Below are 25772 nucleotides of genomic sequence, written 5' to 3' on the forward strand. Positions count from 1 at the left end.
AGGCGAGACAAGCAGGCTCAGCCCGCGGAGCTGGGACAAAGGCAAGTCCAAGGGTGGGTCAAAAGGGGGCCTGGGTCATTTTCTACTCGGGGCTTCAGTGAGGATGGTCCGCAGCAGCATGGGCGACTCAGCCGGGGCCGCACACCTGGCAGCTGGGGGACACCCACCCAGTCGGGCGGACATACCCTGCACCAGGGAGGGGTGGAGGCGGGCGCGGGAAGGGGCGGGCCCTCGCTGGGCTGGGCGGAGCTGCAGCCGCGGTCGGGAGGGCAGGTAGGCCTGGGCGCGCGATGGGGCGCGGGAGTCCATCCGGCGGCCAGTGGAAGCGCACGGCTGGCGGAACGCAGGCAGCGCCGAGGGCAGCCAGGCGAACGCTGGGGCTTCGGCGGCGCCTGTCGGAGGCGGGGCAGGAAGGCCGGTGCAACGCCTGAGCCTCGCCGGGCGTGGGGAGGGGGCTCGGCCCGCAGTCCCCGCTGGGGGTGACCCCCCCACCCCAGGCCTCTTCAGAGGACACGTGTCAGTACGTTGTCGTCTCACCCCATGTCATAGCCCCTCCCCCAGGCCTGGGATCCCCCGTCCGTCAGGCTCCATTATCCCCAGGCCCAACCCCCCTGTGACCCGCGCGCGGTCCCGGCCGGATCCCTCTCCTCCCTGGCCCGTCTCCCTGGGCGGCGAGCGGCCCTGCCCCCGCAGAAGACACTTGTCACCACGTTCTCACCCCTGTCATCTCACCCCTCTGCGTAACTCACCCCAGGCCTAGGGACTCCGGCCCACTGTCCCCGGACCCAGCCCCTCGGCTGACCGCAGGCTCGGCCCTGGCCCCCGCCCGGCGCGTCTCTCCCGGCAACGCGCCGCGACCCGGGATGCAGCCCGCAAGCTGGGCGACCGTCAGGGAGGCGGCGGGCCGTGACGTGCTGGCTGCCGACCTCCGCTGCAGCTTCTTTGCCTCGGCCCTGCAGAGCTACAAGCGCGACTCTGTACTGCGGCCCTTCCCCGCATCCTATGCCCGCCACGACTGCAAGGACTTTGAGGCCCTGGTGAGTGTACTTTTCCCCTGTGCTGTCCACTGCTTCTCAGGGCACGTTGTCTGTGGAACTCCTGTTAGTGATGGTGCCAGCCCCCGGACTTAACATTCCTAGCCTGGCCTTGGGGAAGGTTTGTTTCCAGGAGCTAAGAACACTCCCGACAACCTTCACGCTCCCAAGTGACTCCCAGGGGTGAAGTGAGGAATTCAACAGTTGCATAGGCCTCCACAACATTTCCTAGTGTGGCTTAGGGTGTTGATCTGAATCAGCTGGTTCTGCTAAATAGGAAGTTATCTATCCCTTTGCAAATAATGAGACGCCATAAGTCACCAAAGCCACCCGGACCTCATCTTCAGATGAGGTAATATATGGCCAGTACTTTTATAAATTATAACATATGTACAGTACACATGTGAGCTGTTATTTCTGTGATGATTCAGGAGGCACTTAATTTCTTGCAGAGTTCACCTGAGGGTCAGCATTCCAGATATTAGTTATCTTTGTAATCCAAAGGTTTGAAATTACCTAGAAAAATATAACTTGCCAGAATTGATTCTGTAAGAAATACAAAGTCAAAAGCTTATAATCATTAAAGACATTGAATTAGTAGTCAAAGATTTTTCCCTCAGAGAAAACTCCAGGCCTACCCAGTTTCATTGGTGAGTCCTACCAATCACTGAGGGAATAAGTAAATCCAGTTTTACACAATTCTTCCAGCGTATTGAAAAATAGGGTACTGTAATCTTGACACTAAATCTAATAAGAATGATACAAGAAAAGAAAATTATAGGCCAATGTCACTCAAGAGTATAAATATAGAAATCCTCTATAAAATATTAGGATCCTGAAACTAGCAATATATAAGAAGAATAATTCCTTATTAATAGGTTGGGTTTATCCCAGGAATACAAAATTAGTTCAACATTAGAAAATCTCTTAATGTTATGAACCACATTAACAGAATGTTGATCATGTTTAGAATCAACAGATGTTTAAAATAATCTCCGATGAGGTGTTCAGTATTGGGTGACCCTCTTTGCTATCGCTCCCAGGTGGTCAAGGGACAAAGGCCCAGCCTCCTGTCCCCTACCTGGGTCCATTGCAGCTTAGGCTGGGGATGTGTTGAGGGCACCTCAGGTCTTGACCACAGTGCACAGGGGTTTCGGGTACAGGGAGTGGGAGTTTGGAGAAAGAGGCAAGCAGATTGACTTCCCCCATGGTTTGTTCTGCAAATTCAGATATTTAATTTTGTGAGTTTGTGATATCAGAGTGTTGGGGATGAAACTTTCTTCAATTTTGTCAGTGGATATTTATGGAGGTCCTATTGTGGGCCAGGTGCTGAGAATACAGAATTAAAGACTCAAGGAGAGGTTAACAGCCTGCTCAGCTATACTATGGGGTAAGTCCTACATATACAACATGGAAGCCCAGAGCAGGACTCCAGGCCTTGGCAGTAGGCTGGAATCAGGGAGCACTAACCAGGGGCAGTTATGATGCCCTGCTGAGTCCCCAGGGACATGGAGGATTTCGAGGAGCAGAGAGGAGGAAAGGGGTATTCCAGGAGGAGTAGCAGGATGGGCAGAAAGCCAGGACCTCACCAGGAAGGATAAGTCTGTACTTTAGTGTGGCTTTCATGGGGAACAGAAAGAGATGAGGCCAACTGGAGCAAGCAGGACTGGGCATGTCCTGCCCAGATGTGTAGACTTTATCTTTGGGCTGGGAGGTCATTGGTGACATCCAGGATGCATTTCTGAAAGACCCTTGTGGTGGCAGGGTGACAGAGAGATCTGTTCAGGAGGAGTAGAGAGAGGAGGAGAGATTGGGGGTCAGAGGGACCAAACTCACCAGAGATGATGCCTCACAATGCACTTTATTAATTTTTGCCAAGAAACATCCAAATGGATTAGAATGCTCAGTGTGTTCTCTTTCTGCTGGAACAGAATCGGGATACTTTGATGACTATGGGATAAATACAAAGGGATCTTTGGAATTGCTTTGATTTATTCATGCCTTTTAAAAATTTCATTTTAATTACATAAGTAATGTTTGATTATATTCTTGTTACAAAAAAAGCAAGTGATGGGCTTCCCTGGTGGCGCAGTGGTTGAGAGTCCGCCTGCCAATGCAGGGGATGCGGGTTCGTGCCCCAGTCCGGGAAGATCCCACATGCCGCGGAGTGGCTGGGCCCGTGAGCCATGGCCGCTGAGCCTGCACGTCCGGAGCCTGTGCTCTGCAGCGGGAGAGGCCACAACAGTGAGAGGCCCGTGTACCGCAAAAAAAAAAAAAAAAAAAAAAGCAAGTGATAAAGTATAAGCTCCCCTGATAGAGCTCACCCTGTCCCATATCCCTCCCCATAGGTATCAGTGCTCTCGGTTTGAGGCATACGCTTCGTCCCATACCTGTAATCCCTTTGGAGACCATTGGCAATATGGGTAGCCCCAAATAGCCACCTCCTCGGTAGAGACAGACTGTCCTGCACATGGGGCTCCCTTTGGGGACAGTTTTAGACAATGCACTCTTTCTCTTGGGGGCCACTGGAGAAACACGGACAGATTCTTACCATCCCACCCTGTTGCTGTAATCCTTATTGGGCACTGGTGTTAGGGAAATTAGCCCAGGCCATGCAGATTCTTGGCTTTCTGTTAGGCATGGCTTTCAGGAGCTCTTTCTGAGGAGAGGCCCCCCACCAGGCAGGACCCGGCGCGACCTCTGGGGGCATGCACATTCTTAGATAAACACGCTTTAGGTTTCGTTTTGCCACATGTTACATGAGTTAAAGAAAAGCTGCCCAGAACTTAGCATCTAACCTGTGTCTCTCTGACTCAAAGGTTAACTTTTTAAAAAAATAAATTTATTTATTATTTATTTATGGCTGCATTGGGTCTTCATTGCTGCGCGCGGGCTTTATTTTTATTTGCGGCGAGCGGTGGCTACTCTTTGTTGAGGTGCACGGGCTTCGCATTGCGGTGGCTTCTCTAGTTGCAGACCACGGGCTCCAGGTGTGCGGGCTTCAGTAGTTGTGGCACATGGGCTCAATAGTTGTGGCTCGCAGGCTCTAGAGTGCAGGCTCAGTAGTTGTGGCACGCGGGCTTAGTTGCTCTGCGGCATGTGGGATCTTCCTGGACCAGGGCTGGAACCCGTTTCCCCTGCATTGGCAGTATTCTTAACCACTGTGCCACCAGGGAAGTCCCTCTCAAATTACCTTTTTAGTTCTGTTCTCAGGAGGACTATGTGTAACTTGTTTAACCCTCCTAACAACTCAGCGATGTAGGTTCTATTATCATCTCTGTCACCATCAGGTAATCAGTATATGTGCTGGTGGCAGACATCCTCCAGCTCCAGGTGATGCCGGTGTGTAGTCAGGGTAGAGAACCACCCCACCCCTTTAAAGGGTTCCCCTGATGACTCTTTTTTTTTTTTTTTTAAGAAGATGTTGGGGGTAAGAGTTTAGTAATTTATTTATTTATTTTTGCTGTGTTAGGTCTTCGTTTCTGTGCGAGGGCTTTCCCTAGTTGTGGCAAGCGGGGGCCACTCTTCATCGCTGTGCGTGGGCCTCTTACTATCGCGACCTCTCTTGTTGCGGAGCACAGGCTCCAGACGCGCAGGCTCAGTAGTTGTGGTGCACGGGCCTAGTTGCTCCACGGCATGTGGGATCCTCCCAGACCAAGGCTTGAACCCGTGTCCCCTGCATTAGCAGGCATATTCTCAACCACTGCGCCACCAGGGAAGCCCCCTGATGACTCTTTTACGAAGCGGACTCTTGTAGACTTTCACCCCCAATCTGTTTTAGTAAATCTGGATTTTTATACCTTAGGTTTATGCAAAGCAAGGTGTACCTGTATGTAACTGTGCAGTCCATCTTTCCCACCTTCATCTCAGCGGCCCACCACCTCCACCTATCCTGCCCACCCCACTTCCAGGTGTCACTCTGTTTGTCAGGTCCCTGAGGCTGGTGACCTTGGTTATACCTTTGGTTCATTTCCTTCCAGCACCTCCACCCACAACTAGTAACTATGGCCTTTGGCATCTTCCTAGACAAGGATTTTTTCCAGATGTTCTTTCCTGCTGCCAGCCCTTCTAGGACAACATTGCTTAACACCTAAACCTGAGTATCCCCACCTTTTCCTGGTGGTAAGCATCACTTGTGGCAACTTCTGTAAACATAGATTCTTGGGCCGCCTCCCCAGGAGATTGTGATCTGCACGGTCGCAGTGTTCACTGGGCCATCCTGCTGCCTCCTGACTCAAAGCAAGGAGATTGAATTGTCTCCTTCTAAGGTCACTGGTCCTCTCTCTCCTCTGCTCACCCCCTGCTGGTTCCCTGCCCTTGGCTTCTCAGTCACCCAGACCACCTCTTTCCTGAGGCTTCCTTTCTCAAACCCCTGTGACTGCCCAGCACTGCCCAACATTCAGGACTGGCCCAGCCTCCCTCAGCCACTTATCCAACTGAATCCTTCCTTATTCCTCAGAGCAGAGGCTGCAAAAATGTGGCCTGTGGGATGACAGATTTTGTTTGTCCTCTGGTCTTTTAGAAATTCGGAAATTAAAAAAAAAAGTGTGTGGGGGGGGAATTCCCTGGTGGTCCAGTGGTTAGGACTGCACCCTTCCTCTGCAGGGGACATGGGTTCCATCCCTGGTCCATCAGGGAACTAAGATCCTGCAAGCTTTCAGGTGTGGCCAAAAAAAAAAAAAAAATGCAGCTTACTGATTTCTTTTAAAAAGAAAAAAAATCTGAGGCTCCATAGCCTGGGTAGAGGTCGCCCTTGGGCAGAAAGCAGCTGGAGCTGGGGGGTTGGTGGCTGGACCCTTTGCTAGGCCAGGGGTCTCCAGTTCAACCCAGTCCTTACTACTGTTTCCTGGATAACCCCTTACTCGTTTTCATCACCTCTCTGGCCCTAGGGACATTTGAGCCCTGGACCACCTTTTGGGACAGGCACTGTTTCCTTCTCTGCCTCCTCGCCATGTTCTTTCCCACTGGGAATGCTCTTTCTCAAATTCCCCCCCCTCACTCCAGGCCCCACTCCCATCCTACTTGCTCTGAAAACCTTTCCCTTTGCCTGCCCCCCAGCCCCCAGAAACGCCTGCCTTCCTCCTGCACACTTTCTCCTCAAGCCAGTTGTTGATAAATGCCTTCCACTGTCACCAACTGTGGTTCATAACTCTTGTCTAGATGGAGGGTTTTCTGTCTCCTGACCTTGCCCCATACTACTCATGACATACATCTTTCTCCCTACGTTTGACAGGGCTTAAGCATACCCAGTAGCAGTCTTGGTTGTGTTATTCAGGAAACATACCTAAAGCTTCCCAAGTAGCCTCTTAAAGTCCTACTTGGATTGGCTCTTTTGGGCTAAAATATTCAGTCAATTACTAAATTTCTCCATTGATTTGGTAGGAGAGCATCACAGAGAATGGACTCTGGAGTCAGGCCACCTGGCTTCATGTCTCTGCCTTGCCAATGAATAGCTGTGTGACCCTAGGCAAAGTACTTAACCTTTCTAAGCCTTAGTTTCCTCACTTGTATGTATGTATGTATGTATGTATTTATGTTTTAAAATTAAAAAAAATTCTTTTATTGAGGTTTAGTTGATTTACAGTATTATATAGGTTTCAGGTGTATAACAGTGATTCACAATTTTTAAAGGTTATACTCCATTTATAATTATTATAAAATATTGGCTATATTCCCTGCACTGTACAACATATCCTTGTAGCTTGTCTAGTTTGTACATAGTAGTTTGTACCTCCTAATCCCGTACCTCTCTCCTGCGCCTCCTTCCTTCTTCCCACTGATAACCACTAGTTCTTTATATCTGTGAGTCTGTTGCTGTTTTGTTATATTCACTAGTTTTATTTTTTAGATTCCCCATATAAGTGATATCATTTGTCTTTCTCTGTTGGACTTATTTCACTTAGCATAATACCCTCCAAGTCCATCCATGTTGTTGCAAATGGCAAATTTTCATTCTTTTTTATGGCTGAGTAGTATTCCATAGTGTGCGTGTGTGCATGTGTGTGTGTATATGCACACACACACAAACACGTATCTTCTTTATCCATTCATCTGCTGATGGACACTTAGGTTGCTTCCATATCTTGGCTATTGTAAATAATGCTGCTATGAACGTTGGGGCGCATGTGTCTTCTCAAATTAGTGTTTTCCTTTTCTTCAGATATATACCTAGGAGTGGTAGGTGGGTAGGTAGGTAGATAGCCCTTCTGACACGTGTGAGGTGATACCTCATTGTGGTTTTGATTTGCATGTCTCTGATGATCATCTTTAAGCTAGGCTGTTAGGATAAAATGAGACGAGACATGCACAGCATTTAGCCCAGTGCCTGGCACATGATAAGGCCTCAACAAATCGTAGCTATTACTATCTCATTCTGAACTTCATGTCAGGCTGCAGGCTGGCCTCTGGGACTCCAGGATACGTAAGATGTGGTTGGCCCTCAGGAAGCGTTTGTCTTAAGCAGATTTGAGATGGTCCCAGAGAGTCAAGGACCAACCTGGGATTCTGCACTGAGCACAAGGGGAGCACAGAGGTCATGGGGGGTCAGGGACAGGGCAGGTGACTTTAGGCTGGCTTTGAAGACTGAATGTCATGCTGGGCAGCTGCAGAAACACAGGGGAGGAGAGACATAGGGCAGCTGAGGAACAACATGGGGGGAGCAGGTGGGAAGCCGGTGGCAGGAGGTTCTCTTAGGCAGAGGCCAGCCCAGATTCTGAAGGGCCTTGTTAAGGGGAGGGTTGCTGGATTTAGCAGATTAAAAAATATAGACCGATATACAAACTTGAACTTCAGAGAACCAACAAATAATTTTTTTAGCACAGGTATGCCCCAAATATTGCATGGGTTATATTATATTTAAAAAATATTGTTGTTTATCTGAAATTCAAATTTAACTGAGCAGGCTGTATGTTATCTGGCTGCCTGGGAGGAGGGCTCGCACAGTTAACCTCCCTCATTGCCATCCATGTCCCTGACTACACGTTGGTTGCCAGATAAAATACAGTCTCTACCTGGTCCTCAGAAAGCCCTGCTCAAATACAGACAGGTTTGGTCACAAGAGGAAGAATCCTGTTAACTTTTTTGTAGCAGATTGATTTTTCAGAGTCGCTTGAAAAGTGAAACGGGACATCAGGGAGGTCAGCTGAGGGGTTAAGAGTGGGGACAACGAGGGCAGCCCTGCAGGACACACAGGCAGCAGTGGGCAGGCAGCAGTGTGTCTGAGGGCCTGAGCCCTGGAAGAGGCCTGGGCCCAGCTCAGAGTTGGGAGAGTTCTCTCCTACTTCCACAGACTGAACCCCTGAAAGGGGCCTGGGTTAACTGACGGTCCTTTTGTGAGGCCCCCTGTGCCTTGATCTGGACTGTTGGCAAAGGCTGCAGCTCACAGGTGGGATTTGAGAGCAGTGATGGGAATGGTAATCCCAGTGGTAATCCCAATGGGAGAGAAGACTGCTCTGGCTCTGGCATAACAGGTGTGGACCAGGAGTAGAAAAGAGGGACAGGGGAGGCCGAGGTGTGCCTGAGGGTATGTCATTCGGAATGCATCTTCAGGTACCCTCAGTGGCTCCATGTTGCCTACAGAATAAAGGCCAGAGTCCCCAAGGGGGATACAAGGCCCTTCACTGGCTGATCTCAAGTCACCTCACTCCTGTTCCTCCTGGCAACCCCTCCCCCATACTCTAGGCTCCAGGCACACCGAACTGTTTGCAGTTAATGATGACAACAATCATGGCAGTCCCACTAACTTAATACCTTCCTGTTGCTCTAAGCACTGCACTAGTTTAACTTGGTTAACCTTCACTGGCATCCTGTGAAGTGGCTCATATTGTCCCAATTATATGTTTGAGAAAACGGAGACACCGGAGGTTAACTCACCCAAGTCACACAGCTAGTAAGGGGTGTAAGAGCCCAGGTTTGGACCTGGGCCGCCCAGGAGGAGAGCTCGCACAGTTAACCTCCCTCATTGCCACCCACATCCCTGACTACATGCTGCACTTCCATGCTTCTGTGCCTTTGCCTGTCCAACCCGATCACACAGCACCTCCCCTTTGAAGACTTTCCTGACCACCCCCTTTTCTCAAAGCGCCTACCCAACAGGAGTCCTGCCTGGTCCCTTTTGTAGTTTGTATCCGTCTTTGTTATGACAGTGAATAGTTTTAAGTCATAATTATTTACCTTTCTGCCTCCCTGCTGTGTAGCATCAACACTTATGGAGCATCTACACATCTATGTTTTTATTTATTTATTTATTTATAACATCTTTATTGGAGTATAACTGCTTTACAGTGGTGTGTTAGTTTCTGTTTTATAACAAAGTGAATCAGGTATACATATACATATATCCCCATATCTCCTCCCTCTTGCGTCTCCCTCCCACCCTCCCTACCCCACCTCTCTAGGTGGTCACAAAGCACGGAGCTGATCTCCCTGTGCTATGCAGCTGCTTTCCACTAGCTATCTGTTTTACTTTTGGTAGTGTATATATGTCCATGCCACTCTCTCACTTCATCCCAGCTTACCCTTCCCCCTTCCCTTATCCTCAAGTCCATTCTCTATGTCCGCGTCTTTATTCATGTACTACCCCTAGGTTCTTCACAATCATTTTTTTTTTTTTAGATTCCATATATATGTGTTAGCATACGGTATTTGTTCTTCTCTTTCTGACTTACTTCACTCTGTATGACAGACTCTAGGTCCATCCACCTCACTACAAATAACTCAATTTCATTTCTTTTTATGGCTGAGTAATATTCCATTGTATATATGTGCCACATCTTCTGTATCCATTCACCTGTTGATGGACACCTAGGTTGCTTCCATGTCATGGCTATTGTAAATAGAGCTGCAAGGAACATTGTGGTACATGATTCTTCTTGAATTATGGTTTTCTCAGGGTATCTGCCCAGTAGTGGGATTGCTGGGTCATATGGTAGTTCTATTTTTAGTTTTTTAAGGAACCTCCATACTGTTCTCCATAGTCGCTGTATCAATTTACATTCCCACCAACAGTGCAAGGAGGGTTCCCTTTTCTCCACACCCTCTCCAGCATTTATTGTTTGTAGATTTTTTGATGATGACCATTCTGACTGGTGTCAGGTGATACCTCATTGTGGTTTTGATTTGCATTTCTCTAATAATTAGTGATGTTGAGCATTCTTTCATGTGTTTGTTGGCTGTCTGTATATCTTCTTTGGAGAAATGTCTATTTTGTTCTTCTGCCCATTTTTCACATCCATGTTTTTAAATTGGATCCTCACGGATGGCCTGCAAGGCATGTAGAGAGAGTTTTTTCAGAAGCCTGAGGCTATTGATTGAATCTTTATAAATAGAGACAGGAATAAAGCAGCCCTGAAAGGTTTCTGGTTTTCAACTACAGGGTTAAGAAATAAACCCCCCAAGGTTGGCAACAGTGAACTATCTAGAAACAGGGGGAAAAGCTACTGGTATTCATGAAATACCAACTACATCCCTAGGAAAGGTATGTGTTGTCCAGGGAGAAATACAGAAAAGAACAGAAATGGACATACACTGTATAGACCAGACCCTGAGATTCTGTTACCTTCTTTAATCTTTCTGACAATCCACATGGAGATAGTGGGGTTCCCGTGTTAGAGAGATCGAGGCTCAGCCAGGTCTAGTGCTTTGCCTAAGGAGCAGGGATTCAATCTGAGATCTGTCAGCTTTCTTCTACATCCAGGAAACAGGAGAACTAGAAAAACATAAGACAGTCCTCGGTCTCCGCGAGTCCTGGCCATTCTGGGAAGAGAGTACTGGGGCTGAGTGCTTTAGGGCTTTGGAGGAGAGGGGGTGCCTGGGTTGGTAGAGGTGGGGAAGGGGCTCTCCAGGGGACTGAGTGAGCAAAGCTTGGAGGAGGTGTGTTCACAGATGGCACCAGTCTGCAGTGGTGTTTTAAATGCCATGCTGGAGAGATCTAGTCAGTTTTAATTTCTGAGCAAAAGCTACAGATACCTTGTAGCTCTCTGCTAGTCCAGGTCCACAGTCCCTTATCAGAAATCCTGGCACCAAATCTGTTTCGGAATTGATTCTGCCTGATTTTACAAAGGCAGTATTGTCCACCTCAAGACACCTGTCACAGGCCACACCGGGTACCAGCCTAAATAAGAAGGCTCTGGGATGGATCACAGCTCACAGGAGGGCATTCCATTTCTGCAGAAGTCCTTGCTATAGTCCACATAGAGGTCCAGGAGCTAGTCTTACCCCCGAGAGGGACAGTTCAGGTGTAAGGAGATGAGATTCACGTTGGGTGGCTGCAGGAACTGCACTGGTCTAGTGAAGCCCCATGTTCCATGGAGGCTGGTCCCTCTCGTAAGAACACCATAGACATAGCTGCCAGTGTCCTCACAAAAAGTCACCACACTCAGGGAGACCCAAAACCATGGATTCCCCACTCAGTTTCCTCCAGTCCAGATGCAGTTACCGTTCTGGGTCATCTTTACCAAAAGCAGCGTTGCCTGGTTCTGTTATGTAGTTGCTATATTACCTTTGTCTGGTCTCCAGGGGAACAGGTTAACAGAAGATTAACTCATGCTGAAGGGAAAAGGCTTTGTAACCCTTTACCCACATGTGTATATACCATGTATTTGGTAACACCTCCAGCGGGGTGCATCCCATAATCAGGTATTAATAGTCCTGCAGCAAAATGCATCTCATCAGTAGTAACACAAAGTGGGATAATTAAGATTAAACGCACCTCACATCAGCTCAGGTTAGGTTTTGTACCAGTTGAGTTACAGATAACCTTCCAGTGTTCAGAACATTTGGAGTTGGGCAGTATTTGGAAAGGGATCGTAGACCTGTTGCATTTCCCTCTGAAGAAATTCCTTGGAACATGAAAGAAGTGCAGGTCGCCTGCCTTACCACTAGAGGGAACCTGGGGTTACTATCATTTTGTCCAGGATCCTTGCTAACGGAGGTTTTCCTCACTTCAGCTTGCAGATGCCACTAAGTTACCCAACCTGAAAGAACTTCTCCAGTCCTCAGGAGACAAAGACACATGGGCCTGGGACCTGGTGAGCTGGATTTTATCCTCAAAGGTCCTGACAATCCACAGTGCAGGAAAGTCAGAGGTGAGACTTTGGTCTATAGGATCACAGATTCCTGGGCCTGGAGGGCTCTGGGACCTCTTTGTGCACCAGCATGACCTGGGAAGCTTATTGAAAATGCAGATTCCTGGACCTTGTGTCCCCAGAAATTCTGATTCTGTGTCTAGAGTGGAGCCCAGGAACTTGTACACTGGCAGTACGAAGCTGTGTTCTCCCTCTTACTAGCTGGTTACTTGAGCACTGGCACTACAAAGCTGTGTTCTCCCTCTTACTAGCGGGACCTTGAGCTGGTTACTGGGTGCATTTCAGTACCTCAGTTTCCTCATCTGTAAAGTGGGGATAATAATAGTATACTTCCATCAGGGAACTGGCTGTGAGAATTAAATGAATTTTCTCACTTAGAACAATGCCTAAGGGCACATGCTAGGGGCTCAGTAAAAGTTGGGTATCACAAGCACCCCAGGTACTTCTGACAAGGGTGGACCAAACATTCCAGCTGTCAGGAAGCAAAGAGGCAGAACCTGAAGTGGTGAAAATCCTCAGGCTCTGGGTTCAAATCCCACTCCCATCTGTTATTGAGTCTTCTTTTCCCCGTTTGTAAATTGAGAATATTAATAGTTACCTCAGAAGGGAGCTATAATAGAATGTATCTCACCCGCAGTATAGTCTCTGGCACAGGCCAGATATTCCATAATTTGGCTTCCCTTGCTTGGCTGCGATCTCGTGGGCACGGACTGAGATGACAAGGATCAGGGTGTAGGACAGGCACATCCCTGATCAGGTGTTCTTTCCTGTAAGTGGCAGCAGGAGTTTGTACTATTCCTCACTTAATCAGTTTTAATTTAAGAGCATTCAGTTTTATAAGTTCCTGCTAAAGACAGAAATCCTCCTTAAGTGGCATAGAATTTGGCATCTTGGTTTCTGGTGTCTAGGGACATCCTCCATCCATGTTGGATGGTAAGATAACATAAACAGCCCTGGAGTGGGAGTCAGGAGACCTGTATTCAGGTCGGGCTGGGCTGCTAACTCCTAGATGATCTCTGGGTTTCACTTTTGTCATCTGTTAATTTTAGATTTATTCATTCATTTACTCATTCCTCATAAGGGCATCAAGCGCCTACTGGAGTTGGGTGCTATTTGTAAAGTAGATAAGGCAGTTGCTCTTGATTTTTGATTATAGTAGTGGAAATCCTCAGGCTCTGGGTTCAAATCCCAATCCCATCTGCGAAGTTCCATTAAAATATGGAGTGTTGGGACCCAGGATTATCAACTTTTTATTGTGCCCAAATAAGGATATTGTCTCCCATGTATCATTTTATAAAGGGATATTTTAATACAAAAAAAAAGGATGGTCCTGACCTCAGAATAAAGGACAGTTCTTCCAAAGAAGGGATCATGGCAACCTTACATCAGTGTAAATACATCTGTTAAATTGCCCTTATTTTTGTCATGTAATCACAACCCAGAGAAAACTTTAACACAGACTGGCTTTGGTCTGTGACGTACTGTTTGGAAATCTTGGAAATGGTGTGGTCTCTGCCCCGAAGAGGATTATTACCCTTTAGGAAGGAACTTACCCTTCTGTATCAGTTAACTTTCGTTGCATAACAAACCATCCCCCAAATCTACTGGCTTAAAACAACACTGATTGCTTCTCGTGATTCTGTGGGTTGGCTGGGTGGTTCTTATTAGTGGGGCCGGCTCGCCTGGGGCTGATCCAGGGTAGCCTCACTTGTGTGTGGGGGGCTTCAGCGGGATGGCTGCTGTGGTTGGGGCCTTCCTCTACGACGCTGTCATCCTGTAGAAGGTTAGCAGGGCTTGTGAAGGGTTCCTAGCAGCAGACAAGGAAGGGCAAGCTCTTTTCAAGTCTCTGTTTGCCATATGTTTACCAAGGGAAGTCACATGGCCAAGCCCAGATTTAAGGGGTGGAGAAATAGATTCCATCTCCTGATGAAATCTTGGTGGAATTCCACCTGCAAAGTTGCATTGCAGAGGGGTGGATGGACAGGGATGGGAGGAAAAAATTTTTTGGCCATTTTTGTAATTTATCATAACACCTTTCTACCTCCTAAGATGATTGTCAAGATGGAATGCAGGAAATAGATGTGAAAGTGTAATGAAAATTAGAAGTGATCTTTAGTTGGAAGGAGCAATTCATGCTTCTCAGTTAGCCTACTGTAGGGAAAAATATTGTTAGAGGAAAGCAGCCTTGAGCCATAAGCCCTGAGCTTGTTTATCAACTGATGTTTTTATTCCTGTGAAGCCAGTTCTTCTCATGAGCAGAGCCCATAGGCGTTAAGCCCAAGGCTTTAGGAGGCCATTTTGGCAGCACATTTAACCAACTTCCCAAATAAAACTTCAACTTCTTGCATGTTTTCAAGTTTGAAAAGATCCAAAAGCTGACTGGTGCCCCTCACACGCCTGTCCCCGTGCCGGACTTCCTGTTTGAAATTGAGTACTCCGACCCAGCCAACGCCAAATTTTATGAGACCAAAGGAGAACGAGACCTAATCTACGCCTTCCATGGGAGCCGCCTAGAAAACTTCCATTCCATCATCCACAATGGCCTGCACTGCCACCTGAACAAGGTGGGGCCCAAGGCTGCTGACATGGGGGGGCTGTGTGTCAGGGCTGGTAGGGGTGAGGGTGGGTAGGCTCACTAAGGCCTTGCCACTCAAAGTGTGGTCTGCAGACCAGCAGCAGCAGCATCGCTCGGGAGCCTGTGAAAAGGCAGAAGCCTGGGCCCACCTGACCTTCTGAGTCAGAACCTGCATTTTAACAAGGTCTCCAGGTGACTCCTATACTGATTAACGTTTGAGAAGCATCCGTTTAAAGATGGTTCCCAGCCTTGGCTGCACATTTAGAATCACTTGGGGAGCTATTAAAAATCCCAATGCCTGGCCGCATCCCCAACCAATGTGGGGCCCGGGCACCAGTGTGCTTTCAGAGCTCACCAGGTGTTCCCAGTGGGTGGCCAGCCCTCCCTCCTCAGCATGATCCCTGGAGCAGTGGCATCCACATCACCTGGGAGCTTGTTGAACATGTGGAATCTCAGGCCCACCCCAGACTACCTGATCAGAAATCACAATTTAACAAACTCCCAGGTGATTCATATGCATGTTGAAATTTGAGAAGCACTTGCCTAGGGGACCCGCCAACAGAGCCAGCCCTTGGGGAAACAGGAGAGGAGCTCCCTCCTTGAGCACCTTTCCTTCCTTTTTTAGGAGTGTCAACCACCCCTTCTTTGCCAGCACTTATTTTGTCCCTTAGTGAGGCGAAGGAGGAAGAATACAGACAAGAGCCAAAAAGACCATCTTTGCAGCTCTGCCGTCCTGGGGAAGTTTACTTAACCTCTCGGAGCCCTGGTGTCCTCATCTGTAAAATGGGATTCCATTGCCCACGTGCTGGTGCCCTGATAGGATTGAAACAGTTCATGTATGCAAAGGGCTCTTCCTATACTTAAGTACCAAGGAAGCAGTGGCTGCTTTTAGAGGCTGATGGAGAGTGACTCTGGGATGTCTGGAGGGCTGCAGCCTTTCCCCCAGTCATCCCAGCATCTGCCTTGTCTGGGGGGCTGGCTCTGCGAGCTGTGGGCTCAGTCGTGGCTGATGCAGCCCCGAGGCTGGAGAGACTTTTCCAGCACTGCTGCCGCTGATTAGCACAGTTGGGTTTTGCGAGGATGATGGGCTTGTTTACACTGGCTCTCAGCTTATTATTATGGCCAGGCTACTGGAATCCAGGGGGTCTCTGCTTCACACCAGAGCCCACCTGGAGAAGTTGCCTGCAGATTCCAGTCTTGTAACCAAACCTTCACTTCAGTGCCTGAGGGAGTTTGCTGCTTATAAGCATCTCATCATAGTCCTTTGGTGAAGTGGATGCTCTTCTGGCCTCCTCTGTCTGGGTTTTCAGTGAGGGGCTTGCTTGAGGGAGCCTACCTGCCAGTTGAAGCTCTGAGATTGTTTTTCTCGTAGGGATACCCCAAGTTTCCTGATATTGTGCTCTCCTGCTCATGGTTCTTGAGTCTAAGGAATGGTGTATACATGGCAGGCATAAGCAGAAATGGATGTGGGGTCAGATCAGAGGACATCCATGTCCTTGGAGAAGGTCTGTGTTAACTTTTGAGACATGGGGACACTGTAATAAGGCCAAGGAAAGGCTTGTTTCATTTCCCCTAAGCTTCACTTAATCGGCTTAGAGTTGTGGAAGCCTGGTGCCACTGACTGGGATGTTTCTCAGTTAGCAAGTAGAGGACATTCAGTGAGCTGTTTGAGGCCATTCATCATCTTAAGGTACTGACACTGTGGCCCAAGAATAGCATCTGGATTACAGCTCATGTCAAATTCTATCCACTGGTAGCAGTTACCTAGAATGTTGTGCTGAGAAGGATTCTGTGTCAGTATGAATGAGTGCCATGATTGATATTTTTATGTCGGCATCATGGTTGATTATTGATGTCTACCATGGGCAAAGGATGTGTTTGCTCTGCCTGCTGTAGCCTCAGCTTGTAGGTGTTTCACCTGAGATCCTTCTCTTTCACCTGGCATGCTTCCTCGTGGAGGACACCAAATTAGCATCACCACCAGGGACCTGCCTCCTAGAATTTTGGACATTATCTTGGTCAACACCAACACAGAGAGCAAAACTTACCCTGCCCCTCACATAGGCCTGCCTTATTTGGTTACAGTTTCTGGTCTGAGAGGTGCGTTTCTTTTCCAAGTAATGACTCAGATTACTTCCCTTCGTCATTCAGGTGTTACCCCCTCCCTGTACATAAGGGTATGACTTTGCTTCTGCAAGCTTGTCAGTGTAACCATGCTTAACACATTCATGTAGCAGGAATCGCTGATAAACTACGACATAAGAGCCTGCGATGGCATACCCACCCCTGTCTTGTGCCAGGCGTTCTGTGTGGTGCTTTATGTGCATCATCTCATTGAATCCTTGCCCATGACCTTATGAAGGAGACACTGTTATCACCACTTTGTAGATGTAGAAACTGAGACCCAGAGAGTTTATATAACTTGCTAGCTTGTTAGAGAGAGGCAGGATTCAAACTTGGGTCTGTTTGACTCTTATACCTGTGGTTTTCTTACTCAGCCTTAAGCACTGGAACTACTAGTTTGCCAGGTTAGTTAGCCACATCCACAATCAGTTAAACTGTTGTCAGATAGAAATGTGTTTTGTAATAACCCTATGACGATGTCGTAGGATTATTTGATCTTATGCCTTTTGCTGGGAAAAAAAAGAGGCTTGAAGATTGTGTTAACAACTCTGTTGAAGAAAGACCTGTGTCATCTTGCTGTGTCAACTCTGCATTCACCCAGCCCTGTTTCTTTTCTGTTGATCTCTGCCATTTCAGACATCCTTGTTCGGGGAAGGGACCTACCTCACCAGTGACTTGAGCCTGGCTCTCATTTATAGCCCCCATGGCCTTGGGTGGCAGCGCAGCCTCCTGGGCCCCATCCTTAGCTGTGTGGCCGTGTGCGAGGTCATTGACCATCCAGACGTCAAGTGCCAAACGAAGAAGAAGGGTGAGTGAGCACTTGGCCCAGACCTGGGCTGCAGGCCTCTGGGTGTCAGGCTTTTGCCTTTGACCCAGCTGTTGGGTGGAGCACCCATTGCGTGCCAAGGGATGGGCTGGGTTAACAGTGTAGGACAGGGCCTGCCTTCAGGGAATGAGCAGTCTCCTTATGGACTAAACACACAGTGGAAAAGATATCACTGACTACAGGGCAGTGTTTAGGGAGTGCCAGCTGAGGGTGCTGATGAGGTCCACAGCAGCAGCTCAGAGGAAGGGGCAATCATGGTGGGTCCAAGTGCTCAAGGAAAGCTTTGGGGTGGAGAAGATGAAAATGAGTGTGTGAGGCCAGAGCACAGTCTCACTGAAGGTAGAAACTGGATCTGATTCACTCTTGGGCACCTGGGGTCAGCAGGGAGTCTGGTACGTACTTGACATCCAATAAACATTTGCTAAACTGAAGCTAAAGACTTGCATCCACACGCTATTCCTCCAGGCTGCTCTGGTGTGTGCTGGAGCCCCCAGAGGATGTGAGGGGCACCTGAGGCCATGGGGGTGAATCCTGGGCTCTCTAGGGAGTGGATGAACAGTGGGCCACCTCAGTCCACTCTCCTGATATGTGCCTTAGATCTTTGCCCCGTGACCCCTGCTGTTTTGTCCTCAAAGGCAGAAGTCATAGAACTGTCATTCTAGTCTCCAGAGCTGGCCTGTTGGTTCCACTGAGAAAAGGAGAATTGAGAAAACTGTCTGTTCCTGGCCTCTAATGGAAAACAGTTGGAATTCTGAGGAATGGGCCCAGGTCTGACGCCACTTTCCCAAACCAGACAGCATGAATATTCGCTTTTGTAATTCTTAGGAAGTCTGCAAACCGTGACATTAAACATTAGGACAAAACCTTGCAACGTCTGCTGTCACGAAGCTTTGACCTTTGTGGGATTTTGGTTGTGTTTTGGTTCTTTTTGGTAAAGCTTTTTCATGTTACTAAAAGGAAACGTTTTGCTTTGTTTTTTTAAACAAGTCTTGGTACAAAAGGTGGAAGATAAGTGTTCTAAGAAGCTCGAATCCAGAACGGTTAATTTAAAATGCTGTTAAAAAGTTTGTTTCAGATCAAGTCTTATTTCTAGTCCCAGATTATTTTTTTGTTATGGCCATCAATCTGCTTCTTCCCTCTGCTTTCCCCACTCGGTTTTTTTTTTTTTTCCTCTTGTGTCCCTTTTAGCTTCCTATTCCTTTTCCTCTTCCCGGTTGTCTGCTTGTCGGACTCTCCTATTTTTAAGTCCTGCTTCACGTACACACACAGCCCATTCCTCTGCCTCCCGGGGCTTCTCCACCCTCAGGACCAGGGTGCTTGACGCGTTTCTTTTCATAGTTTGTTTCTGTTATTATTGTATCTTCCCCCTGTAAAGTTGTGCTTTATCTCCTTATTTAGATTCCAAGGAGATAGATCGCAGGAGAGCGAGGATCAAGCACAGTGAAGGGGGAGACATCCCTCCAAAGTACTTTGTGGTCACCAATAACCAGCTCCTGCGAGTGAAGTACCTGCTGGTGTACTCACAGAAGCAGCCCAAGAGGTGAGAAGGATGATCCCTGCGTGAGGTCCAGGAGAACAGCTAAAGGCTGCATTCATAGTATTGGGTTCTTAGATATCAGCAGCTCCTCTCCCCCAGCCTTACACCTCAGCTAGGTATAAAATATATTAAGCACTCTGCTTTATGTAAGGGGTAAGAAGTGAGGAATACAGGTCGAATAAAGTCTGGTCCTGGCCCTAAGGGACTGTACATTCTAGTGTAGAAGAGCTTCGTTAACATAAATAACTTGAGGGACTGAATGAAGCCAAACTGTGAAGCCCCTTCGCCACTTGGGCTCCTGATCACAGTCTGAAACCCACTCATTGGCTTGCGTTGAGAGGCAGGGCGGTGCCAGGATCTGGCTGGGATTATGTGCCGTCCAGCTTGGTCACTTCCCAAGGTGGCTGTCGAACCACCACCTGCTCCTCTCTGGACCTGAGATGCTTCGTCTTTATCTTTAAAATGAGAGTGTTGAATCCAACAGCAGATGAGGCCTTCCAGCTCCTAAGAACCTGAGAGTGGTGGATTCCTCATGCCGTCTCAGCGTTGTGTTTTCGAGGGTATGGCAGGGCTCTCCAGGGTTGCGGGTCACTTTGAGATTTTGTCACATTGTTGGGGGTCCATGGTAGAGTTTCTCGTGGGGATGAGCAGCAGGTGAGCAGGTAAGACAGGAAAAGGGTTATTGTTAATACTCTTGACTCCTACTTGTACACACCAGTGGATTCTATGCTTCAGAATTCAGTATCTAGTAAAATCCTCCCTCCTTAAATCTGGGAAATATGTACAGGGTTCCTAAGTTTGGGGGACATTATCCTTTGGTTTAAAATCATCCGGCTTTTTCAAGTTGAAAATTCCATTCCTTTCCCACTTCTTCCTGGAGTGTCTCTCTAGTACACACTTGGATGGTTTAGATCATCTCCCAGCAGGCAGAAGAGGATTTCCCCTGCTCAGAATAATACCTGTGCATGTCTGAAAGTGAAAAGACTTTTGCTGAATACCCTGCCACCTGCTGTCATCTGATCAGACACCCTTAGTGAGGTCATCCTTCTAGATACCAAAGTCTTGCTTAGGGAAAGACAGGTTATAAAAGGTACAAGAGGAGCTATAAAAGAAAAGATCAGGATGAGCTCATTGCATAGCTGTCTTTGTACATTTAGAAAATGTTCTGGTGAAAGGCGTGTCAGCGCCGGGGCAAATAGCCCCAGATTTTTTTTTTTTAATTAATTAATTTATTATTTATTTTTGGCTGCATCGGGTCTTTGTTGCTGTGCACGGCTTTCTCTAGTTGTGGCGCGCAGGGGCTACTATTCGCTATGGTGCGCGGGCTTCTCATTGCGGTGGCTTCTCTTGTTGCGGAGCTTGGGCTCCAGGCATGTGGGCTTCAGTAGCTGTGGCTCACGGGTTCTAGAGCTCAGGCTCAGTAGTTGTGGCCCATGGGCTTAGTTGCTCCGCGGCATGTGGGATCTTCCCAGACTAGGGCTCGAACCCGTGTCCCCTGCATTGGCAGGTGGATTCTTAACCACTGCGCCACCAGGGAAGCCCAGCCCCAGATATTTTGAGCAAAGGAGCATGCACAAAGCTTCTTTTCATGGCTCACTCAGAGGATGAAATTGATCATTTCATCTTCTTTGAGCCGGAAGTTGTTGCATACACTTTAAAAAAAATGTTTTTCTCTTTGTTCCAACATCAACTCTTTTTTCCCCCTGAAGCAGGGCTTCAAGCCAACTCTCCTGGGTTTCCAGCCATTGGTTCACGGTCATGATATCCCTGTATCTGCTGCTGCTGCTCATAGTGAGTGTCCTCAACTCCTCAGCTTTCCAACACTTTTGGAATCGCGTGAAGAGATGATCTTTCTGGGCCTGGTGTGGGGACCACCGCAACCATGTGCCTTACGATAACTTGTTCTGTCCCTCCCGGGCCTCACATCCAGCTAGGTCAAGCCTGGGGGCCAGTTGGGGACCACAGGACAATTTTTATATACCATAAATGTATCAGTTGCCTTTGATGATGCTCTCAGCCACACTCTAGTCAACGGAGGCTACTGGCCCCTCACTCTTAGGTTTTGGGGGAGATTTCCTGTCTGCGCCTTCCTACATAGTCTTAGGGAGTTGTCTTTTTTGCCAGGGCCAAAGGAGAAAGTCCTGCTGCATTTAAAAACAAAGTGTCCCGGCTGTCAGTGGGGTGTTTACGATTGCTTCTGGCCGACGTTGGCCCTTCTCTCACGCCTTCTGGAAGGCGGAAATGTGTAGTGGGGACTATAAATCACTAGGCGGTTGCCTTGTTTTGACTTGAGATACCCGAGAGGAACAGTCATGTTTCCCATAAAAATCGGTGGGATTGTTTTGAATTCCATCAGCCTTTGTACGTGAGTGCAAAACACTTTCACAGTCTTCTCACATTAACAGACAGCCTTCTGCTACAGCTGTAACCCCTCCGCCCCAACCATGGATGAGAAAGGAAGGAGTCAGAGAACCGATAGAAAACAAAGAGCAAATCAAGTCATCTTTTTCTAAAAATTACAAACTGCTGATTACAGCTGAAATGGAACCAAATGTTTGTTTTCTGATTTTTTTTTTTTTAAGTAGCTATTTGACAAATTCGTCTTTGTGAGCTGAGTAAAAGGGGAAATTTCTAAACCTAGAGCACCATTTGGCCAGTGTCTACAGCCTCTTTCCTGGCCGTGTTTTAGAGAGAAGGATTTGAGCTGCAGGCCTGCCTCCTGCTCTCCTTCTCACGAGCCTGCCTTGATTGTGGCCTGTTGGCCACAGGTGCCCCACTGCAGGCCTTCTGTGAGCGGCTGGCCTTTGAGATAGAGGCCTGCCTCGGTGTGCCACAGATGTGTGTGGGCTGAGCCTCCCTCACAGGGCCCGCAAGTCTCTGGGACTCAGCCTGGGCTTTAGATGTTCAGGAAAGCCTCAGGGTGCTCAGAGAGCCCTGGTTCCACCTGCTGTATCCTCTGCCCCTCCCTTCCTGCCCCGTGTCAGCTGTCATGGAGCCCTATCTGATTTAGGGGGGGAGATTTCTGTAAAGAATGTGGAAATTAACTTTTCTATAATTTGTGAGGTTGTGAAAAAGCCACTATCATGGTTTTTACATTGAATATTGGAGCATTTCAGAAATAATAAAGGTATTTTCCTATTTTCCAAGTTGCCTTTGTGACTGCTTTCAGCCTCAGCACGAGGCTGCTGTGTATTCATTGTTGGGAAAAATTTTATCCTTCCTTGTTTGAGGTGGCCGTTTGCTGGAGAGTATATATCTCCAGGATATCTGTAGGCATTGGATTTATAGTTATTGATTTAGCAAATATGAGCCCCTACTGTGTGCCAGGCACTAGAAATAGGAGCAGAATCAGGTCAAACTGCCCCTGCCCTCACAGAGCTGACAGTCTAGCAAGGTAGGCAGATGGACAAACATTCTCAGGAGTGAAGTTGGCATTATACGGTATCATAAAGGAGTTTTGGAAGCTACTTGGCAAGGAATCTTAACATGGTCTGGGGTCAGGAAATACGGAGGTGACACCCTGGAGCCTACAAGGCACCTTACATGTACTGATTTCTTTAATCCTCACAACAGATAAGAAAGTGAAGGCCCAGAGAGTTGAATAGGTTGCCCAAGGTTACATGGCTAGGAAGTGGCAGAGCTGGGGGTTGAACCTGGCTCAGTGTCAGTCTCGTAAGCATCATGCTCTTCAGCCCCACTGGGCTCCCAGGACAGGTGACGTTCAACTGAAACCTGAAAGAGACATTGGTGTCAGGCTAAGAGGTGGAGGAAAAGCGTTTCAGGCAGTGCGAACAGCGCAAAGACCTAAAGCTCTTTCTGGAGAAGCTGAAAGCAGGAGGGTCCTATAGGAAGAGGCTGTGGTGAGAAATGAGGCTGGAAAGGTGGGCAGGGAACAGATCATGAAAGACCTTAAAAGTGGTGGGCTGGGGAGAGCCATTAGATTTTAAGCAAGGAAGTGATATCAGATTTGGTTTGCAGAAAAATCACTCTGGCTGGTGGTTGGAGAATGGATTTAGGATTATTTTGAGGATTAAAAGAACTGATGGTTCCAGTAGCTCAGCACAGAGCCAGTAGCTGATTTGTTTCAGCTGCTCTTATTATTGTTGTTATTATTTGTTTTTAATGGCCCAGCAGAGGAGATGAGCGTGCAAGGGAGACAGAGCAGTGATGCCCAGGGACCCTGGAATAGTAAAGTGTCACAGAAGCGAAAAACGAAGCCTTGGTGAGCACTGTCAGATGCTGCCAAACAATCGAGATTATACCTGAGAAGTTCTGTTGGATTTACTGAGTTGGAGATCATTGGTGAACTTGGCCGGAGCAATTTCCGTAGAGTTCAGCATAGGGGATGTGAACAAAGTCCGACTGCACAGATGTGAAATGTGCACAGTTTCCAGGTGTTCTCAGGCAATATTTATTTAAAACCTAATCCCTTTTTCTGAGTTTTCTGTCCCCTCCCACCCCCACCCCCAAAAAAGAGGTTGTATAATACCTGATGTGACTGTGGGGCAGGCACTGGGCTTACGATGGGGACATGAGGATGGATGAAGAACGGTCCTGTCCTCCAGGAGCTTCCAAGCCATTGGGCTCCATGGGACAGATACAGTTTGATATGAGGGAAGGAAATTCCTGGAGCCGAGAGGGTTGGAATGGACAGGAGGGAAGACTAGGACAGGGCCACATTATGACTGTCATGAGCCTTCATAGGCCTCTTCTAAAAAAAAAAAATCTAAAATCTAAAATTATACTGTAGGCTTCCCTGGTGGCACAGTGGTTAAGAATCCGCCGGCCAATGCAGGGGACACGGGTTCGAGCCCTGGTTCGGGAACATCCCATATGCCGCAGAGCAGCTAAGCCCGTGTGCCACAACCACTGAAGCCTGTGTGCCTAGAGCCCGTGCTCTGCAACAAGAGAAGCCACCGCAATGAGAAGCCCACGCACCACAACGAAGAGTAGCCCCCGCTTGCCGCAACTAGAGAAAGCCTGCACGCAGCAACAAAGACCCAAAAATAAATAAATAAAATACATAAATTAAAATAAATAAATAAAATTCTACTGTAGGACTGTGTTGGTATAAAGATGAATGTATTACTCTTATGTACTAAAATGTTTTCTACCACTTAAAAGCTCATTTTCCCCTGCTATTTTTATTTTATTTTATTTTTTAAAATTTTATTTATTTTTGGCTGTGTTGGGTCTTTGTTTTGTGTGTGGGCTTTCTCTAGTTGCAGCAAGGGGGGGCTACTCTTCGTTGCCGTGCATGGGCTTCTCATTGCGGTGGCTTCTCTTGTTGCAGAGGACGGGCTCTAGGCACACGGGCTTCAGTAGTTGTGGCTTGTGGGCTCTAGAGCGTAGGTTCATTAGTTGTGGTGCGTTGGGCTTAGTTGTTCCGCGGCGTGTGGGATCTTCCCCAACCAGGGATTGAACCTGTGTCCCCTGCATTGGTGGGTGGATTTTTAACCACGGCGCTACCAAGAAGGTCCCGCCCCTCCTTCTAATTTTAAAGGGAATTAAATCTTTTTCGTAACGGGGACTCTAGGCCCTGTGCCTACCATGAGTAGTGGACTAGGGTCATGGGGGATAGTGTGAGATCCTTGGGTACCTGGTAATGGAGAGGCAGGAAGGAGACAAACCCTGAAGACTCAGTTCTGTTTAGCACTGACCCCACATCTAAGGCAGACCCCCTAGGCCAACCAGCTCAGGAGAGGGCAAAATTGGGTTCTGGGGGTTGAGAGCTCAGGGGCCTCATGCTGCAAACACTTTCATGGAGGAGGAAGCACCAGTCTCCTTGCTGACAAACCCGCTATGGGCCAAGAGCTTCCCCAGGCGGCTGACGGCAGATGAGACCAGATGGTGGTTCAGTTGGAGCCACCCCACATCAGAGCCCCAGCTGCCTTGGTCTTGTCAAAGCAACCTCGTCAGCCTTCTGTCACTGATGCCACTGTCAGGGGGAACAGTTTTGGGAGGTGGCAAGTGGAGCTCTCACAGGCTAGGTCCCTGCTTCTGAGAAGGGCTAAGGATCCATTGAGCTGTCAGTTTCCACCACAAAAGGAAGGATTTTACTCTGTAGGCTTTGGATTAGTGTGTATGTGTATGTGAGAGAAATGTGGAGTAGGGATGTGGTTCACTATTGTTTCTTTTCATTTTGTTAAACACTGATTGTCTGCAGAACCAGTAGTGGGTGGGAAGGTTGTGATTTTAAAAGCCCAATTCAGATATTTTTCTTTAGAACATGGCCCCATGCATCTGAGCCCATTCCTGCTGCTAAGCCCAGGAGGTTTGTACTGGCTTGGAATCAGCCATACTCACCCTCCCGTTGCCATGGTGATTCTTGGTAGGGAGTGGGGCAGGAGCTGGATTCAGCTCCCCAGAAAAAAACCAGGACCACACTCCTCCCTAAGCCCCTTCCACAGCCCTCCACTCTCCTCCTCTCCACCCTGCCCCACCTTGTGAGTTTTCCATCTCTTGGCCTTTGTTTGTTTTGGCTTTTGTCAGTCTCTTTCCTCTGGATGGGTTACTGTTTGTTTCCAAACTGTCTGGGGCTGTGCACCGTGCAGACAGTGTCCTGGGCCGCCTCTAGCTCTGATCTGGTTAG

The 25772-nt window shown here is 48.1% G+C and overlaps 1 protein-coding gene across 8 annotated transcripts; it reads left to right on the forward strand.

Annotated features, from left to right (window-relative positions):
• Positions 1–251: 251 nt before the first annotated feature.
• Positions 252–24195, forward strand: PARP16 (poly(ADP-ribose) polymerase family member 16). Of its 8 annotated transcripts, none has more exons than XM_060095221.1 (7): positions 253–1037; positions 11981–12118; positions 14476–14682; positions 17454–17625; positions 19042–19183; positions 20890–20971; positions 23931–24195. In XM_060095221.1, exons 1-7 carry the CDS (start codon positions 864–866, stop codon positions 24051–24053), a joined length of 1038 nt encoding a protein of 345 aa, XP_059951204.1. In that variant the 5' UTR covers positions 253–863; the 3' UTR covers positions 24054–24195. The 8 variants fall into 8 exon arrangements, with proteins under 8 accessions (XP_059951210.1, XP_059951209.1, XP_059951204.1 ...); XM_060095222.1 differs by having other exon boundaries at positions 254–1037; positions 20893–20971; XM_060095223.1 differs by lacking the exon at positions 23931–24195 and adding an exon at positions 21586–22326 and having other exon boundaries at positions 254–1037.
• Positions 24196–25772: the final 1577 nt, after the last annotated feature.

The sequence above is a fragment of the Mesoplodon densirostris genome, chromosome 4 (assembly GCF_025265405.1).
Source record: "Mesoplodon densirostris isolate mMesDen1 chromosome 4, mMesDen1 primary haplotype, whole genome shotgun sequence".
NCBI lineage: Eukaryota > Metazoa > Chordata > Mammalia > Artiodactyla > Ziphiidae > Mesoplodon > Mesoplodon densirostris.